This window comes from Dermatophagoides farinae, chromosome 5 (assembly GCF_024713945.1).
Source record: "Dermatophagoides farinae isolate YC_2012a chromosome 5, ASM2471394v1, whole genome shotgun sequence".
NCBI lineage: Eukaryota > Metazoa > Arthropoda > Arachnida > Sarcoptiformes > Pyroglyphidae > Dermatophagoides > Dermatophagoides farinae.
Genome location: NC_134681.1, coordinates 1,823,111 through 1,840,865, shown reverse-complemented (window position 1 = coordinate 1,840,865; position 17,755 = coordinate 1,823,111). Strand labels below are relative to the sequence as shown.

General features: G+C 28.8%; 5 protein-coding genes across 9 annotated transcripts; 2 read left to right on the top strand and 3 right to left on the bottom strand.

Moving 5' to 3' along the window:
* Positions 1-21: 21 nt before the first annotated feature.
* LOC142597540 (uncharacterized) lies at positions 22-8,316 on the bottom strand. Of its 4 annotated transcripts, none has more exons than XM_075731242.1 (3): positions 8,087-8,316; positions 886-1,166; positions 22-478 (listed from the first exon to the last, which is right to left on the bottom strand). In XM_075731242.1, exons 2-3 carry the CDS (start codon positions 894-896, stop codon positions 22-24), a joined length of 468 nt encoding a protein of 155 aa, XP_075587357.1. In that variant the 5' UTR covers positions 897-1,166; positions 8,087-8,316. The 4 variants fall into 4 exon arrangements, with proteins under 4 accessions (XP_075587357.1, XP_075587360.1, XP_075587358.1 ...); XM_075731245.1 differs by lacking the exon at positions 8,087-8,316 and adding an exon at positions 744-756 and having other exon boundaries at positions 886-928; XM_075731243.1 differs by lacking the exon at positions 886-1,166.
* Positions 8,317-10,285: 1,969 nt separating this feature from the next.
* On the bottom strand, positions 10,286-11,777 carry LOC124499187 (uncharacterized). The gene is made up of 2 exons (XM_047063064.2): positions 11,464-11,777; positions 10,286-11,401 (listed from the first exon to the last, which is right to left on the bottom strand). Exons 1-2 carry the CDS (start codon positions 11,631-11,633, stop codon positions 10,987-10,989), a joined length of 585 nt encoding a protein of 194 aa, XP_046919020.2. The 5' UTR covers positions 11,634-11,777; the 3' UTR covers positions 10,286-10,986.
* A 91-nt stretch (positions 11,778-11,868) lies between these two features.
* Positions 11,869-12,413, top strand: LOC124499189 (small integral membrane protein 20). The gene is made up of 2 exons (XM_047063065.2): positions 11,869-12,105; positions 12,166-12,413. The coding sequence occupies exons 1-2, from the start codon at positions 11,967-11,969 to the stop codon at positions 12,267-12,269; spliced, it is 243 nt and encodes an 80-aa protein (XP_046919021.1). The 5' UTR covers positions 11,869-11,966; the 3' UTR covers positions 12,270-12,413.
* Positions 12,298-16,016, bottom strand: LOC124499182 (protein ABHD18). The gene is made up of 6 exons (XM_075731238.1): positions 15,546-16,016; positions 14,114-14,987; positions 13,739-14,027; positions 13,593-13,677; positions 13,151-13,518; positions 12,298-13,096 (listed from the first exon to the last, which is right to left on the bottom strand). The coding sequence occupies exons 2-6, from the start codon at positions 14,218-14,220 to the stop codon at positions 12,506-12,508; spliced, it is 1,440 nt and encodes a 479-aa protein (XP_075587353.1). The 5' UTR covers positions 14,221-14,987; positions 15,546-16,016; the 3' UTR covers positions 12,298-12,505.
* Positions 15,324-17,587, top strand: LOC124499186 (ubiquitin-conjugating enzyme E2 B). 2 transcript variants are annotated; one of them, XM_075731239.1, is made up of 5 exons: positions 15,324-15,477; positions 16,239-16,300; positions 16,365-16,445; positions 16,517-16,632; positions 16,715-17,587. In XM_075731239.1, the coding sequence occupies exons 1-5, from the start codon at positions 15,382-15,384 to the stop codon at positions 17,017-17,019; spliced, it is 660 nt and encodes a 219-aa protein (XP_075587354.1). In that variant the 5' UTR covers positions 15,324-15,381; the 3' UTR covers positions 17,020-17,587. The 2 variants fall into 2 exon arrangements, with proteins under 2 accessions (XP_075587354.1, XP_046919019.2); XM_047063063.2 differs by lacking the exon at positions 15,324-15,477 and having other exon boundaries at positions 16,075-16,300.
* Positions 17,588-17,755: the final 168 nt, after the last annotated feature.

The following is a 17,755-nucleotide window of genomic DNA, read 5'->3' as shown; positions in this document are numbered from 1 at the left end:
GTTGCTGTTGTTGTTGTAGATTTATAGAATCGTTCTTGTTGTTGTTGTTGTTGTTGTTGTTGCGGTTGAATTAGTTGTTATCATTGTTGATGATGTTGAAAAAATAGCAGCCATCGTCGTCGCCGTCGTCGTCGTCATATTTGTTGGTGAATCATTAATTAATGATTGTTGATTTGGTTGCTGTATCATAATCTGCATTAATTGTTCATCTTGATCTGTTGTCGATGTTGTTGTTGTTGTTTCAGCATCATCTAGATTATCATCATCATCATCGTCATCATCATCTACAACATCACCGTTGTTATCGTTATGGTGGATATTTATATCACCATAACAACGGTTATTATTATCCATAGTTGTTGTTAATGTTGAATCATCACCGGAATTTAAATCTGAAATATCCGATGATGATTGCTGCTGTGGCTGCTGCTGAGACTGTGATTGTTCCATATTGATCAATGATGATATTTTTATTTCACTGTGGAATTAAAACAAAACAAAAAGTTGTCATTAATTGTTGAGAGAAAAAAAAAATTTCAATTGTTTTTGTTGCTTAAAAATCAAAGAATGATGATGATGATCATCATCATTTTTTCAATTTTTCATAGGATGATATGATTTTGATTTGAATTTGGCATTTCTCTCTCTCTCTCTTCACCGGATATAAAATGAAATGAGATTGTGATTGAAAAACAATTGACCATTCAAACAACAACAACAACAACAACAATTATTATTATTACTATTGAGATCTGGCTACATCAATTTATGAAACAAACAAACAAACAAATAAAATGAAATGAATTGATTGAGGTCAAACACGCAAACCAATATTAAAAAAAAAAATTTTTGAAACAAACACACAACAATGATGATACAGTTCACCTGGTCATCATTATCAAGCGATAGAAAAACAATAAGAAAAAAAAATGAAAATGATTGACGAGATTTTATGTTGTTGTTGATGATGATGATGAAATTTTTTTTTCAAAAAAAAACCGTCGTTGTTCGGTTCAGTTCAGACAAAAAAAAAAAAAAAAAAATTTTGTCATTTCAAACAATCAATTTGATCGTGATGAGTTGACCTGGTCGATTTTTTTTTACTATCCACTGATTGAACGATGATTATTATTACATTAAATTAAATGTGTGTGTGTATGTGACATCTGTAAAACAGAAACGAAACGAAACGAAAAAAAAAATTTAGTGTGCAAACAAAACAAAATAAAAAAGATAAATGAGTCAAACAACAACAACAACAACAACAACGACAATAATCGATTATTAAAATGATGATTGGAAAGACATGAACGAACGAAAAAAAAAATTGAATCACAAATGAATATATAAATTTGATCAAGTTGAAATTATAACAAAAAAAAAAGTCATTGAAAATAGTGAAAACTCCTACACACACACAGACAGACAAAGGAAAAAATGATGAAATTGAAAAAAAAATTGGGGGGCGTTTCATGTCATTTTCAATCTATATTCATTCATCTTGTATTATCATGATTATTTGGCTTTTTTTTGGCATCAAAATCGATTGTCCGATTGTTTTTTTTTAATGTTTTGAGGGGGCGTTTGTTGTTTTTGATGATCAAGGCAAACAGTAAAAGTAGAGGTAGAGGTAGAAAAAAAACCCAAACGGAAATAAACAAACAAATGAACAGATTCAAATGTGACAAAATTTCCAATTTTCATCCATCTATCTCTCTGTTTTTATGTGTGTTTTCAAATGATGATAATCATCATTGATGATCAATTATAAAATAACCAAAAAATAAAAATAAATGTGAGCAGATAGGAAAAACAAAATTAATCCAAAAGCCAAGTGGGAAAAAAAAACAATGCAACACACAATCACAAAAAAAAGTCATTGAAAAAGTAAAGTGATGGCGGGAAATTATTCTGACAATGATGATGAAAAGTGCAAATGATTATATAAAAAATATAACCGACACACACACACCGAGAGAGAGAGAGAGAGAGAGAAAAAAAAATCCAATCATAAGGCCTATTTATATGAATGGTGACATTGTCTCTGTTGAGGTGTGTGTGTGTTGGTTTTGTGCTCGTGTATTATGACGATGATGATGATGATGATTGAGAATGATGACAGCAATGCATGAAAGTAAAATAAAAAAAAACTGAGGCACCAAAATTCGATTTGACTTTTATTTTATTTTATTTTTATTCTTTTTTTTTTGGTTGTTGGTAGTTGGTAGTTGTTTTTTGTTGTCATGGTTCCCAACGTCAACAAATCCAGCAACCAACCAACCAACCGACCAACCAGCCGACCAACAGACCAACCGACCAATCTATCTGGATAAAATTTTCTTTTTATTGCTTGGAAATTTTCTAGGCAAAATTTTTTTTGTTGTTGTTGTTGTTGTTTTACAGAAAAACTTCCGAAAAAAAAATTTTTTCTTTCCAGATGATTTTTTTTGTTTTGTTTTGTTTTTTGGTTTTCAAACAGAAAATTGAATGTCAAGGTCCATTGCAAAAAAAAAGGAAACAAGCAAAAAAAAAGAGCAAAAGAAAAAAAAACATTGTGATTGAAAATCATTGATGGGCAATTATCATCATCATCATCATGATCATTATATAGGCGTGCGTTTGATTGATTGATTGATTGATTAAAAGAATGATGATTGTTCTTTTCTACTGTTTGTTTGTTCGATATCCTTCAAGAAAAATAATTTCTTTACTGTCATTGACTTGATTATAATAATGATTATATATGTATCAAAATGAAAGTATTGATTTTGAATTTTTTTTCTGTTCAAACAATAAAAATGAACTGGAAAAAAACAAACAAACAGACCATTAATTGATTAAAATTTTTTAAAATTTCAAAAATTTGAAAGAAAAAAAAATCAAAACCAAACAATAATCAACCAATAGTCGATAGCGATTAACACTTTTTCCTCATATAATAATAATAATCGATAATTGATAATTAGGATAAAAATTGTGTGACAAAAAAAAATCAATCAAATCGATAATAAGCAACACTTTGGGGTGTTATTTATCATCATAATCATCATCGATTTTTTCTCTGTATCTATATTTATTCAATATATTAATGAATGAAAATCCAAAAACCAAACACCAAATGTTTGTAATTTGATTCGGAAAAGAAAAAAAAAAACTAGAGCACATCGGCTGATGATGAAATCAAAAAAAAAAAAAAAAAAAATCTAGGTTGACCATATCGAATTTTTGATCAATTGCATAATGATCACACCCAAACAACAACAACAACATTCATTTGGTTCGATGAATCAATTTTTCATCTTTCAAAACTAAAAACAATAATTTTGTCGTGAATAAAAATTCAAAAAATTTCAGCATGTATCTACATGTAAAATTGATTATCACCATTCATTAGCCATATTGAAAGAAGAAAAAAAAATTGAATCGAAACAAATTGATCAATTCAAATTGAACAACAACAACAACAACAACAATGGAAAGAAATGTTCATTCTATTCAACAACAACAACAAATATCATTCAAAAGCATCGTTTTGATCATCATCAAAAAAAACCAGAAGCATCATTATCATCATCATCATCATTAGTTTTTATAATGTTTGGTGCCTGCATGACTGCTTGTCATCGAAAAATTATTCATTCATTCATGGATGATATATAAAAATATATTCACCAGATACATAAACAAGCTAAACAGATATATCATCATGAATGATTCCAATGATCACTATCGATTGATAATGGGTTTTTTTTTCTCTCACTTATTTTTTTTCTTGCTGAAAAAGATGGATTGATTCAATCAATTGATCGATCGATGATGATGATGATGATCTGGTGATCATCATCATCAATTCAGAATCAAATTGAATTTGAATTTGAAATCGATTCGATTCATACACCAAACACACACACACGAATCCATTATAATTGAATTTCAAATGAATATAGCGTGCTGTGAGCGGGTAAAATTGAAAAAGTAAAAAAAAAAAAATCAGGAAAACAAAAATGTTCACGATTTATTTATTAATATTTTCCTTGGAGAATTGATTCATTTTCAATGAAAAAAAAAATCTAAAAATCAAAAAAATCCTAGTGACCGAAAAAAAAAACATAATATTCTGACATGAAATTCATTCGAATGAAAATCAAAAATCAAAAAAAAAAAAATTGATTCCAATATCATGAGATATGGAAAAAAAACTGATTGAACCATCATCATATCAATAAATATACGAGCCGCACACACACACACGCAAACAAATACAATGTTGTTGTTGCTGCTGCTGCTGTTGATTTGATCGATTTGATCGCGTGGGAAGAAGATTATCTGGTGTTTTGGCATTGGTGATGGTGGAAAAACGAAAAAATAATTCCAGAACAAGGGCGTCAATTGTTTTTTGTTCGTTTTTTTTGCATTTTATTTCATCATTCAAAGTAATCGTGATGTTTGTTAAGCAAGGTTTTATTTTCAAATTAAAAGAAAATAAAATGAAAAAAAATATCGTCAACAATCGTATTGAATGATCCATAACGAATGAATTAAATGAATCGATCAATCTATTATTATCGTTCGATCGATAATGATAATAATAACCATCATCATCATCATCATCATCATCATTATCATTATCATTATAACAAGTGAATAAAATTCGAAAATAGAAACAAAAATGACGCCCAAAAGAAAAAATTAATAATAATGATAATGATAATCTTCTTGATACCATGAACATATTACCATGGCGCCTTCATTTTATTTTTGTATTCGTAAAAAAACGAGAATTCAAATTTGTCGGATATCATATCCATTATCATTAGAGACAAACGAACAAAATGAAATAAAAATAAAAAAAAAGTTAATTAAATTAAAGCTATGATGATGAAAGTGAATGTTTCACAACTGATAATAATAATAACCGTGTTTGGAATGGTTTTTTTCCCCGTCAAGAAATTTTCACCTACTACAATATATTAACACAATATTTTCATAAGAAAGAAAAAAAAGAAAACAAAATTTCTTAAAGAATTCTTCATTCCTCATTCAACAAGATTCAACAAGAATTTCGCCAGAATTTTTTTTTCTAGCCTATCATCATTACATTACATTATTGTTTGTATTTGCGGCGATAAATATTTACATTTTATCCCAATAGAATTTCAAATGAATGATAATGAATTCAAACAAAACAAAACAAAACAAAAAACAAACGTGAAACGAATTTTTTTTTTTAACAAAAGAAATAAGAGAAAAAAAAATTCCGTTGAATTCTTGAAATTGACATTTCTAAAGTTGCAAGAGACGCACACACACACACACACACACACAAAATTCTTTCCTTTCTTCAGGTAAATTCCATGGATTCAACGACAACGACAGAATATTCCAATGTTTTAATTTCTTTTATAATTTCAAGGTGAAAAATTTTTTTCGTGGACTGCACACACACACACACAAAAATAGGATTTTCGTGGACTGCACACACACACACACAAAAATAGGATTTGCTTTTTTGAACTAGAGAGAGTCAGAGTCATAGTGAGATGGACATTGGATCTCGTTTTTTTTTCATCATCATCATCATGAAAAAAAAGTGATGATGAAAATCAAATGTCAAGGGCAAAATGTGGTCAGGCTTAATTCATAAACAGATCTATTATGGTCATATGAATCAAAACAATCAACAACAACAATAATCATGATGATGATGATCATGATCATGATCATTATGGTATATTTCAATCATAATAATTGTTTCTCTGAAACTGGCAAAAAAAAAAAAACAAAAACAAAAAAAAGTACAATTAAATTAAAAACAAGTTTCAAACTTTATATATGGAAAAAGAAAATGAAAAGAAATGGAATGAAATCCAAATTTCATAACAATACAATTGTGGTGATGGAACAAAAGAAAAATCATCATCATCATCATCATCATATTCCATTAATTCATTGTGTCAATTTTGTGTGTCAACCCACATGATAATATCAACAACAACAACAACAACGATTATAAATGAGAAAAAAAATTTTGGCCTTTTTCCGACGTCATCGTCGTCGTCGTCGTCGTCGTTGTCGTTGCCATCATCGTTGTTTTTATTATATAAAAATCCATTCATTTTATTTTAAAATTTGATGATGAGAATCTATAAAAATAGAAACAGAAGTTTTTCAACAACAACAACAACAACAAAAAAAAGCAGAACACACATCCCAAACAATCATTCAAGATGTATCCTGACACCTTTTTTCTCACCGTCATCATCATCATCATCATCATAATAAGCATGACAAGCACGAAAAAAGAATTTTTTTTTATTCATTTAATTCAAAGAAAATTAAACTCGACCTTTATATCTACATATAGAGCCCATTTTATAATGATGATGATGATGATGATTGACCTCTGGTTTTTTTGTGTGTGTGTGTGTGTGTGTGTGTGTGAGTATGTATGGAAGTGATGAACAAAAAGAACGAGAAAAAAAATGAGGACACAACAATAATAACAAGATCAAATGTCAGAGGATGTTGGAAAAAAAATTTCAATATCATTACCGTCATCATTGCCATTTTGATTGAAACAATGGAAAAATAGACAAAGGGAGAAATTCTGCAATAATGTAATGAGATTGGGTGTTGAGTTAGTTTTTCCGGTGGAAAAAAAAAGATGAAGAACAAAAACGGTAGCATCAAATATCAAGTTGTTGATGATTATAAACAAAACAAAACAAAACAAAATAATAAAAGTGGACATTGAACAAGTGGAAATAATTGGAAAAATAAACAAATATAATGATAATGAATTTAATTAAATGCTAATGATGTGTTCATATAAATGACGTAAACGTTGTTGTTGTTGTTGTCGTTGTCGTTGTTGTTGTGGTCCGAGCACAAACAGAGAATTTATTGAAAAAAAACCAAAAAAAAAAAACTTTATCGATGATGTGACAGGCAAAAACAAAAAACAAAACAGAAAACAGAAAACAGAAATATACTGAACCAAGCAAGCAAACACATACATACACAAAATGGTGATCACACATAATAATAATAAAATAATAAAAATCTTCCAACCCCCATCTACAACAACAACAACAAATAATGGTAATTGTCATCGAAATACTTTTTTTTGTGTGTATGTGGTATGTGTCTGTACCATAAATCCAATTGTCGTTTGTCGTTGATCATGATGAACACATTGTAGCAGCAGCAGCAAAAAAAAAAGCGAGAAAAAAAATTCATAATGATGATGATGATGATGAAAACAAAAGACAATCATCAACGATGATGATGATGGAAAACATGTATATAAAGAGAAAGAGAAAGAGAGAAAGAAAAAAAAAAAAAAAAAATAACGAACCCTGAACACAACGACAACATATATACACGATTTAGGCGATACGGCCGAATAAATTTCACTGATGTGAATTGAATGAATAGTTTTCTTTCTCTTTCTCTCTCTCTATTTTTTTTCTACATTTGGTGATTGTCAAATTTCTTTCTTTTTCTTTCCATTCATTCACATTTCGTTGACAAAAAAAAAACGTGTGATGTGTGGATTTTTTTTTTCGTTGTTGTTGTTGTTGTTGTGGACACAGAGACAGACAAACAGACAGAGTTTGTTTGAAGACAGCAAAGAGAAAGACTGGGAAAAAAGAGAAAAATGGTGGTGTATTTTCAACAACAAAAAAAAATCTACCACCGATCCAATGTATTGTGTGTGTGTGTGTGTGTGTGTGTGTTATGCAAGTCAATTTACTTCAAAATAATTCAAATGTACCCAGATCATATCATTATCGATATCGGTCGGTGTGTATGTGTGTGTGTGGTCAATAAAGAAATACAGATCATATCAGATATAATTAGTATTATCTAAATAAACGGTTTTCAGATTTGGGTCAACCATGTGTGTTGTTGGTGGCCAGGTCGTCATCGTAGTCGTCGTCGAGGTCACAAAAAAGTTTTAGAAACAAACAAACCAAAAAAAAAAAAAAAATAAATAAATAAAAAATTCCCGTAAAATTTTTAAAAGAACAAAAAAAAAACTTTCCCGTGTGTGTTTAAATAAAAAAATAATCAATATACATACCTTTATTTATCACACACACACACAAAAAAGTATTGAATTTCTTTTTCATTGATGTGAAATTTGTGTTTTTTTATTTTCTCTGGTGATTTTGAATGAAAATCAAGATGATGATGATGAAAAATTCACAACAAAAAAAAAATTTTTTTTTCTTCAAATCACTAAAATGACGACAAAGAAAAACGAACAAAAAAAAAAAAAAAACAATCATCACATCACATCATGAATGGTGTTTGAATGATGAAAAACTTGAATTTATGTTCGTTTATTCATCACACATTTACATTCACATTCAATTCATTTAACAACTTGATACTCTTTCTCTCTCTCTCTAATCCACTCATTCACTGCATGATTTTCGTGTGTGCATGTGTATGTATGTGTCTCTCACTTGTTTGTATTTCAGAATTTTTTTTTGAAAAAAAATGAACACTGAAAAAAAACACATTTTCCATGGACAATTTTTTGTTGTTGTTGTTGTTGTTGAAATGTTTATAAAATTGCTGAAATAGTGAAATGACCACGATGGTTGATTGAGCGAATGGTGGATGGAGAGAAAATTTTTTTGATTTTCGTTGATTTTGAATATTGATTTTTATCAGTTGTCTTCTGCCAAGAAAAAAATGCTTATTGATTTGTTTTACAGAATATAAAAAAAAGCAAACACACAAAAAAATCAAAATTCATTGACTTTTTTCAGTGTGTGCTTGTTTTTTTTTTTGGATGAAAATTATCATTTTTTTTCTGTTTCTGTTTTCAACCACCCAACACCACCAAACTACCAGCATACAAGAGAAAATGAATAAATTTCAATTTTTTTTTCTTCTTTTTTTTTGGTCATAAAAAGTATGAACCTAATGTCAAACAAAAATGCAGCTGGTTTCAATTTAAAGTTTGGTTTTAATGGTTCAATTGACTGAATGAACTATGCATATATATTCATGTATACAATCAAAACAATATTAGGCCTCTGCATGGCTAACAAACACACATATATAGACAGATCTACACACACACAAAACAGGAAACATTTTTGGACCAGAAAAAAAAATTTTTTTTTTTCAAGACCCAAAAACACAGACACAACATTATTCATGAATGCATGTGTTGTCGTTGTCGTTGTCGTTGTTTGTTTGTTGTTTGTTGTTGTTGTGGCTTATAACAAAACATGAACAACAACACCACCACCACCACCAAATACACTAAATTATAATGATGATGTGACAAAAAGAAAAAGAAGAAGTTTCATACAGAAGTGAGAATAATATAACGACACACATATTAAAAGAAAGAGAGAAAGAATGAAAAAGTCTATCATACAAAGCAAGACACACACACATTGAATAAGAAGATGAAGTTTTTTTTAAAAAAAAAATTCAGAAATTCATTGATAGAGAACATTTGTTCGTTTGTTTGTGTGTGTGTGTGTGTATGTTTTCTGGCGCATGTAAACAAACATTCATTCATTCTATGATCTAGTTTTAATGTTTTTTTTTCTCAATTTAGAAGAAGTGTAACCCATCCCTATCGTTTTAAAAAAAAATGAAAAAATAAAATAGACACATATATGTGTGTGTTTTGGAACACACAAACACAACGACTACATTGTTGAATTTGAATCCCGAATGTTTTTTTTTGTTTTATTTTATTTTTTGTCTAGTGAGGGTGGATAAACACAGAAGGGTAGCGGTAAAGTTCCAATGATATGTGTGTGTGTGTGTGGATTATTTTTATTCGAACGGTAGAAGCATATGTAAATCATATATATAACGGATATACATCGATAGTGTTTTATTTGGATTATAATGTGTATGTATAATATACCCACCATTGTATTTGATACGGTTATTCTTATGAATATGAAATAGAGAATGAGGGGGGGAGAGAGCGAGAATCCAAAGAAATAGAGAGAAAAAAAAACAACAAGATTTTCGAAACGGATCCCTGGATTTCAGTAAAACAAAACAAAACCAAAACCGAAAAAAAATGGAATCGACCAAATTGAATGCGTAGAATTTTTGTTTTTATGTTTATGGATGGAAACAAAACAAAAAAAAATTTCCTAGAAAGAATTTCTTGAGAAAGAAAATTTAAATTATTTACTGCAAAACAATTTATTAATCGTGAAAAAGATTGATTAATTAATACCAAAAAAAAAAAAATTTCAATTCATTACAATCAACAAAAGAATTTATTGCGGAATTTCTTTTTGAAATGAAAAAACAAAATAACGAATATCAACAGAATATTAATGATCATTACGTAATAAATTGATGATGAAAAAAAAAATCTAATACTGACTGGTCGTGTGTATAACAGAATTTTTTTTTTGTTTATTTTGAAAATTAATCAATCAAAATCAATCATTAATTGATTAAATAATGTGCCACATAATATTACTTGAGCATGCGTTCATTTTGTTTGTAATAGTTTTTTTTGTCTTGTTTTGTTTTGTTCTACTAAAAAAAATAGTGATAAACTCATCTTATTTTAAAAGAAAAAAATTAATCCAGAGAGAACAAAAATGAAAATAAAGGGGATTAATTGTCAACAAATTGAATAATGATGATGATGATGATAGAGAATGTGAACAAAAACACAGCACAGACACACATCTTAGGTGTTCATTGTTGTTGTTGTCGTTGTCGTTAAAATTAATTATTGGATGCGGATTATTCATCCATTATTATATGAACCGATCAGATCTGTATCGATGAGTGAATGAGACATACAGTAAATGTGAAACATATATAGGGTATTAAATAAATAAATATTGCATTGCACAATTTTCATTTTGGAAATGAATAAATAAATAAAAAAAATTTCGTGAGAAGATTCATGGTGCCAAATCCATTTTGATATTGAATATAGAAGAATTTTCTAATTAAAGAATCTAATCTAATCTAATCATCATCACCATCACGATCTTGAACGAAAATATCTAAATCTTCCAATAATTTTGCACCAATCATTGCAACCCATGCACCGAAATAGATTCCAGCAATAATAATAATAATAGCCTTGATTATACCCAAACGTTCACGTGGTGGTTCTTTTGACACTAGATCCTGTTCCATTACTGGTAATGTATCCGTATTTGTTATAGTTGCAGATGAACCATGTGAATCTTGACTAGAATTCAGATGATCATGTATGAATTGATCTTTTTGTCGTTGTCGTTGTCGTTGTTGTTCATTATTTTTATTATCATTATTATCATTAATAGATTTTCGTACAAATGAATGCATACTAAAATTTATAGCCGAATTATCAATCCGTTTTCGATTTGGACTGCCATTTATTATTATTGAACGAAAACTGAAATGAAAATTGAAAACAAAAAAAAAAATGAAAACAACTTTGCCAAAATTTTTGCTCACCTAAATCGATCCCAATGATAATAATGATGATGATGATTTTGATAATGTAAAAAATTCAAAGGTCGTCGATTATTATAATGGAATATTGTAGTGAAAATTTTCGATAATGAAGCTCGTTGCTGTAAATGAATTTGATATGTAAATCGTTGTATCATCATCATCATCATCATTTTTATTTTATTTATTTTTTCAATATATAACAATGATATGAAAATGAAAAGAATGTGTAAAATGATCAATAAAAAAACAAATGAAAAAAAAGAATCACCAAAACAGAGAATGTAACCAATGTTTGCATACACAGTCAGCTCTTTACTTATGAACATTTCATGTTCCACATTTGTGTGTTCGATAGTCGAGAACCAACTGTATTTTGTTTTCCAAGTGCATGGTCCATTCATCGATACTGGTACATTCATGATCATATGTGTTTGATTTTTTTTTGTTTCAAATACAAAATTTGATCTTGAATTTGAAACAAAATAAAAAAAAAAAAAAATACGATGAAACGATCGATACCATTATTTAGCCGTTCACGTAACGGCTATAAAGGTGCCTTAATTGTTGCCGGTTTTGTTGGCACCGTTTTGATTGCATTATATCCAATTTTCATTTATCCATATTTTAATATTGAAAAATATCGTAAGTATATTTGCCATTGATGAAATTATTGATTGATTGATTATCGTTTCAAATCTACAGAAAAAACACAACACGAAAATCGTAAAGGAATTAACCGTGAAGAGATTCAACCGGGCAATATGCGTGTATGGAGTGATCCATTTATTCCTCGTAGCGATCAATGATGATGATGATCATCATCATTATTATTAGTTTTTTTCTTAATTGTAAATTGAATCTTTTTTAATCAAAAAAAAAGGAAAAAACAGAATAAATTGTTACAAAAAATGAAAAAATAAATAAACAACGAAACATTGATTAAACATTGACACATGAAATTCTTTTTTTTTCTGTGTAATTAAAAAAAAATTTAACAAAACAAATATGGACAACCAATGAATTGATCATAATATTTTTTTTTCTAGACAATATCATCATTACCATTATGTTTTGAAACATTTCGAATGGTTTTCTTTTGTTGTTGTCGATGTTCAATAAAAATATCATCAATATTCATATATTTACGTGCAGCCAATTGTATTGATTCGGCAATTGCACGACGAAATTCATCATTATCAAATAAAATAGCTGATATATGGCCACGATCCAGATAACGTACCTGTGAACCAGGCCATATGTCCGTTAATGACATGACACCTTGACTAGGTACATAACCATCATGACGTGCATTAATGATGATCGCTAATTCTGGATCGATTAATGGTGAAAAATTTCCTAAATGTGTACATTCATCCATAATGCCACGCATAAAAAATGCTGCATCACGATTTGTTGTTGTCGTTGTTGTTGTAGTCGATTGTTGTTGTTGTTGTTGTTTATTATTATTATTATGTTGACCATTCTGTTGTTGTTGATTTTGTGTGAATTTGAAATTGATTATTTTATCTAAATATAATGAAAGACTCATATTCAATTCGGTGAGAAATTGATTGAAATTAAATTGAAAATGTTTAGCAAAACTACGTCCAGCATCAAACATTTCATCATTTAGCTAAAAAAAGAAAAAATTAATTATAATTGTTGACGAAATCACAAAAAAACATACATATTTTTCTGGTGTATGCAACAATTCACTTAATTCAACACGATCCTGATCTGGATAGCTTAAATATTGTGTTTCAAGAATTTTCCATGGTATCGAACCGGACATGACACCTTGCGTGAACACACATGATGCTGTTGTCCATGATAAACAAGGAACAATACCGATTGGTTCATGCCAACTAGTCGCCGCTAATGATGCATTATGGCCACCCATCGATATTCCAGTGATACAAAGTGGTGCAAATTTCATTCTTTTACACCAATGAAACAATGCCAATGATTCAAGTATTAAACAACCGCCCATTATGAATATATCGGATACATTATTTAGCTGTGATCGTGATTGATTGTTTGGTTTACGAAGTCCATCTGTTTATTGAAAAAAATCAAATTGGGAAAAAAAATCATTTTTTGGAAAGACAAAAAAAAACACAAAAATTTACAGAATGGATTTTCCAGAATAATCGAACCGATACCATAATCACGAATCAATGGTTTGGCCATAAATTGTCTACGACGCCAGAATCCCTATTTGGATTGTAATGAAATTTGAGAAAAAAAAATCTCATCAAATAAAATTATTACATACATGATCACCAGTTCCAGCAAGTTGAACACAAAGTGGACGAATTTGTTGTTGACTAATTCTATTATCGGTATTCCAATATGAAGGCACAATTAATTGAAAATAGGCAACATGTGATTCTTTTGGTACTAATTCGGCAAGATAATCAACTAATGGACTATTGAAATGACCTTCATATAGACAATATGAATCGGTTTGTTCAATTTTTCGATCAATATAAATTGGATGATTTGATTGTACCAATTTTTGACATGTTTGTCGATTGGAAATTATTTTACGAAATTTAAATATTCTATTTTTTTGCCGCCGGTTTCATAGATGATGAAAAATCAAAGAATTTAAAAAAAAAAATGCTCCAAAACAACAGTGAATGCAAACCTTTTCATATTTTGTGGATTACCCCATCCTTTAACGAAAAATTTCGATAACAATATACTACGATATATTGTATCCAATCGGCTAATTGTTTGTGCTGTTGTTGACATGATTTTGATTTTTTTTTTGTATTCAAAAGTTTTTTAATTCATTACACGATGGAAACAAAAAACGAAAGGAATATATTCAAGAAAGCATAACCACCATTACCACCACCACCACCACCATGTAGGTACATTTGATATGTAATTATATCTTATCCGAAAAAAAACAGACAGACAAACAAACAAACAAACAACAACCAAATCATTCAATATCAATACTTGGATCTAATTCGAATATCCAATCAACACACATGACTTTTTATTTTTCATTTTATTTGATTGCCGGGAAAATTTCTCTCGAAATTTAATGAATTTTTTCGGTAAGTTTTTTTTCAAATTTTTACATTAATTTTTTTTTTTGAAATTTAAATTTTCAAAAAATTAAATTCAAAAAAAAAATTCAATGACCTCAAAGGAACAGCGACAACAACAACAAAAAAAACAAGTTTATTGATTATCCTGATGATTAAATAATTGGTTTTAGGGTGAAAGTGAGAGTGAGATAAAAAACCGGAACAAAACAACTGGCTAAAAAAATTTAATGTAAATTTTTTGGGACAAAAAAAAGGAAATTCAATTTCCTAATGCCAAAAGAGAAAGGCTAAGATTTTTTCATCATATATCCAAACCGTCCTTGACATCCAAAATCTATTTTATCCTCAGAGGAGAGAGCATCTTTTCCGATGTAAAATATCAAAATTGAAAAAAAAAATTTTCATTTGCCATCGATCAACATGAACACGCACACACAGTGGATAAACGATAATCGAGATCTGAAAGAAAGAGAGATGGAATGGAAAAAAAGATTTGAAATTCGAGGACTGTTGTTGTTGTTGTTGAAAACCCGGAAAATCAACAACAACAACAACAACAACAGAAAAAAAATCACGGAAAAATCATACAAACAAAACACACACACACACACAATACATTCGTGTGATAATCATAAAAAAAAATCGTCGTTACACTGTAAAAGTCAACGCCAATATCAACGCTACTACTACCACCACTACTACTACTACTTCTACAAATATATTAAAATGGATCATTTTTATATATACAAACATGTGCAACACATTTAAAATACGTATAAAAAACACGTACAAACACACATTGAACAACAACAACAACAACAAAAAAACTAACACGCACACTGTTTGAGCTCATATGTTGATAAGTTTTTGTTGTTGTTGTTGTTGTTATTTGTTGTTGTTGTGTAAGGTCATCAAAAACAAACAAAAAAAACAAATATACGAAAAAAATGTAAGTAAATAATAAAATCGACAAATTAATCGAATCGAATATATCGTCATCATCAATATAAAATTCACCTTTTGGAAATCTAAAAATGACCAATGTTATTCATCATGATGATCATTTCATAAAATGATCATGATGATCAACTCTTTCAATTTCATTTCATGTTTTTTTTGTCTGTGTTTATTTTTATATTGAATTGAAAAAAAATTTCAAACTTTTTTTTTGCCCTGTCTTTTGTTTCACCATTTTCATTTGTTTCGTTTTTTTTCCATGCCCAGTATAGTATATTCATTCTATATAGCACAGAATTTTATTATTATTATTTAACTAGCTTGAAATTCTGTTTGTTTTAGTATGGTGGTGGTGGTGGTGGTAGTTGTCAATTTTCTCTCTCTCTCTCTATCTCTCTGAGTTTTTTGTTGTTGTTACTAATCATCATCATCATCATCATCAATTCATTTCTGTGTGTATATATTCTTTCCAAAATTAAACGAAAGAATTCATTCATTTTTTTCACTAATTCACGAATAACTTATTTGCGATTTAATCTTCACCGACATAGCTAGTGTGTGTGTTTTTGTTTTTGTTTGAAAATTTTTATTATTAATCATCATCATTTTTTTTTGCTTTGTTTTCATTTTCATATATTCAATTATTTCATATATGATCACTTTGGCTCACATCATCATCACTGTTTTGTTTTGTTTTTTTGTGAATTCAATTTTTTTTTTCATTTAAATTATCAATCAACAACGAATCATCAGAAAATAAACAACATGACAACAACATCGCCAACAAAACGTCGTTTAATGCGTGATTTTAAAAGGTTAATATAGTTTGTTTGATGTTTAAATTTCAATTTTAACGTTCAAAAAAAAAAAAAATTCCAGAATTCAAGATGATCCACCACCAGGTATTAGCGCTGCACCACATGATAATGATATAATGCGTTGGAATGCCGTCATTTTTGGGTATGTTTTTTTTGTGTTATTCTCATCCATTGTTGTTGTTTTTTTCAATCAATATAATCAAATCAAATCAGACCACCGGGTACACCATATGAAGATGGTACATTTCATTTAACATTACAATTTTCCGATGAATATCCAAATAAACCACCATCGGTTAAATTCGTATCGAAAATGTTTCATCCAAACAGTAAGTTGTACATTGTAAAAGTTGTTTTGCTCTCTCATTTCTCTCAATTTTTTTTTGTTTTTCTTTTTTTCCCCATTTCTAGTTTATACCGATGGCAGTATATGTTTGGATATATTGCAAACACGTTGGAGTCCAACATATGATGTATCAGCAATTTTAACATCAATACAATCATTATTGGATGAACCGAATCCAAATTCACCGGCAAATGCATTAGCAGCACAATTATTTATGGAAAATCGTAATGAATATATAAAACGTGTTTCAGCTATTGTTGAATTAAGTTGGATTGAATCTGTGGATGATGTTGATGATGATCCAGCTAAATCATGTCCATCGACATCATCATCATCATCATCGACAAATAATCAATCAAATGATCGATGAAACAAAAAAAAATCTATCTATCCATTAAATCAATCAAATTTCATTTCATTCGTACCATATAAATATAAATAAATAATATAATAATAATACTAATCAATCTATCAATTTTCATACATTCGTTCATTTGTTTGTTTGTTTGTTTGTTTTTTGTTGTTTGTAATTTTCACAATTCTCCTTTACACACACACACACACACACACTTATTATAAAAATATTTTTGAAAAGAAAAAAAAATCTATCCAAAATCATACAATTTTTATCGATTAATCAATTGATAATCAATTATTGTGATATCTATAAAACATCTATCCATAAAAAAAACAAAATACAATTAACGTTAATCAATTAACCAATTGTCACTCAATATTTCATCATCATTGTCATCATCATCATCATCGTCATTACCATTAATGTCACAAGATAGAACAAATCACAAAAAAAAACAAAGAAAGAGAAAAATTATTCATAAATTTGTGTGTAATGTAACCAAAATTTTTGGCATTCAAAAAAAAATTAAGCGATTTCATTTCATTTATTAAAATTTTCACACTTTTTTTTGTCTTTAAAACATTGATTTTGGATCTTTCACTGGTTGGGTTAATTCCACACATATTTATTCACAGCAACAAATATTAATGGAATGGAATGAAAATGCAGCAATGGAAAAAAAAACTTGGCACAAATTTCGCTGCACTGCAAATCCTCTTCACACACACACACACAGACTGACAAAAAA

Coding starts and splice junctions, on each gene's coding strand:
- LOC124499186 (XM_075731239.1), top strand. CDS start 15,382: ATGTTGATAAGTTTTTGTTGTTGTTGTTGTTGTTATTTGTTGTTGTTG. Junction 16,301..16,364: donor TTAATGCGTGATTTTAAAAG/GTTAATATAGTT, acceptor AAAAAATTCCAG/AATTCAAGATGATCCACCAC. Junction 16,633..16,714: donor GAAAATGTTTCATCCAAACA/GTAAGTTGTACA, acceptor CCCCATTTCTAG/TTTATACCGATGGCAGTATA.
- LOC124499187 (XM_047063064.2), bottom strand. CDS start 11,633: ATGATGATGATGATGATGATACAACGATTTACATATCAAATTCATTTA. Junction 11,402..11,463: donor TATCATTGGGATCGATTTAG/GTGAGCAAAAAT, acceptor TTTTCATTTCAG/TTTTCGTTCAATAATAATAA.
- LOC124499189 (XM_047063065.2), top strand. CDS start 11,967: ATGAAACGATCGATACCATTATTTAGCCGTTCACGTAACGGCTATAAA. Junction 12,106..12,165: donor TTTTAATATTGAAAAATATC/GTAAGTATATTT, acceptor TCAAATCTACAG/AAAAAACACAACACGAAAAT.
- LOC124499182 (XM_075731238.1), bottom strand. CDS start 14,220: ATGTCAACAACAGCACAAACAATTAGCCGATTGGATACAATATATCGT. Junction 13,519..13,592: donor TATTCTGGAAAATCCATTCT/GTAAATTTTTGT, acceptor TTCAATAAACAG/ATGGACTTCGTAAACCAAAC. Junction 13,097..13,150: donor TGCATACACCAGAAAAATAT/GTATGTTTTTTT, acceptor TTCTTTTTTTAG/CTAAATGATGAAATGTTTGA.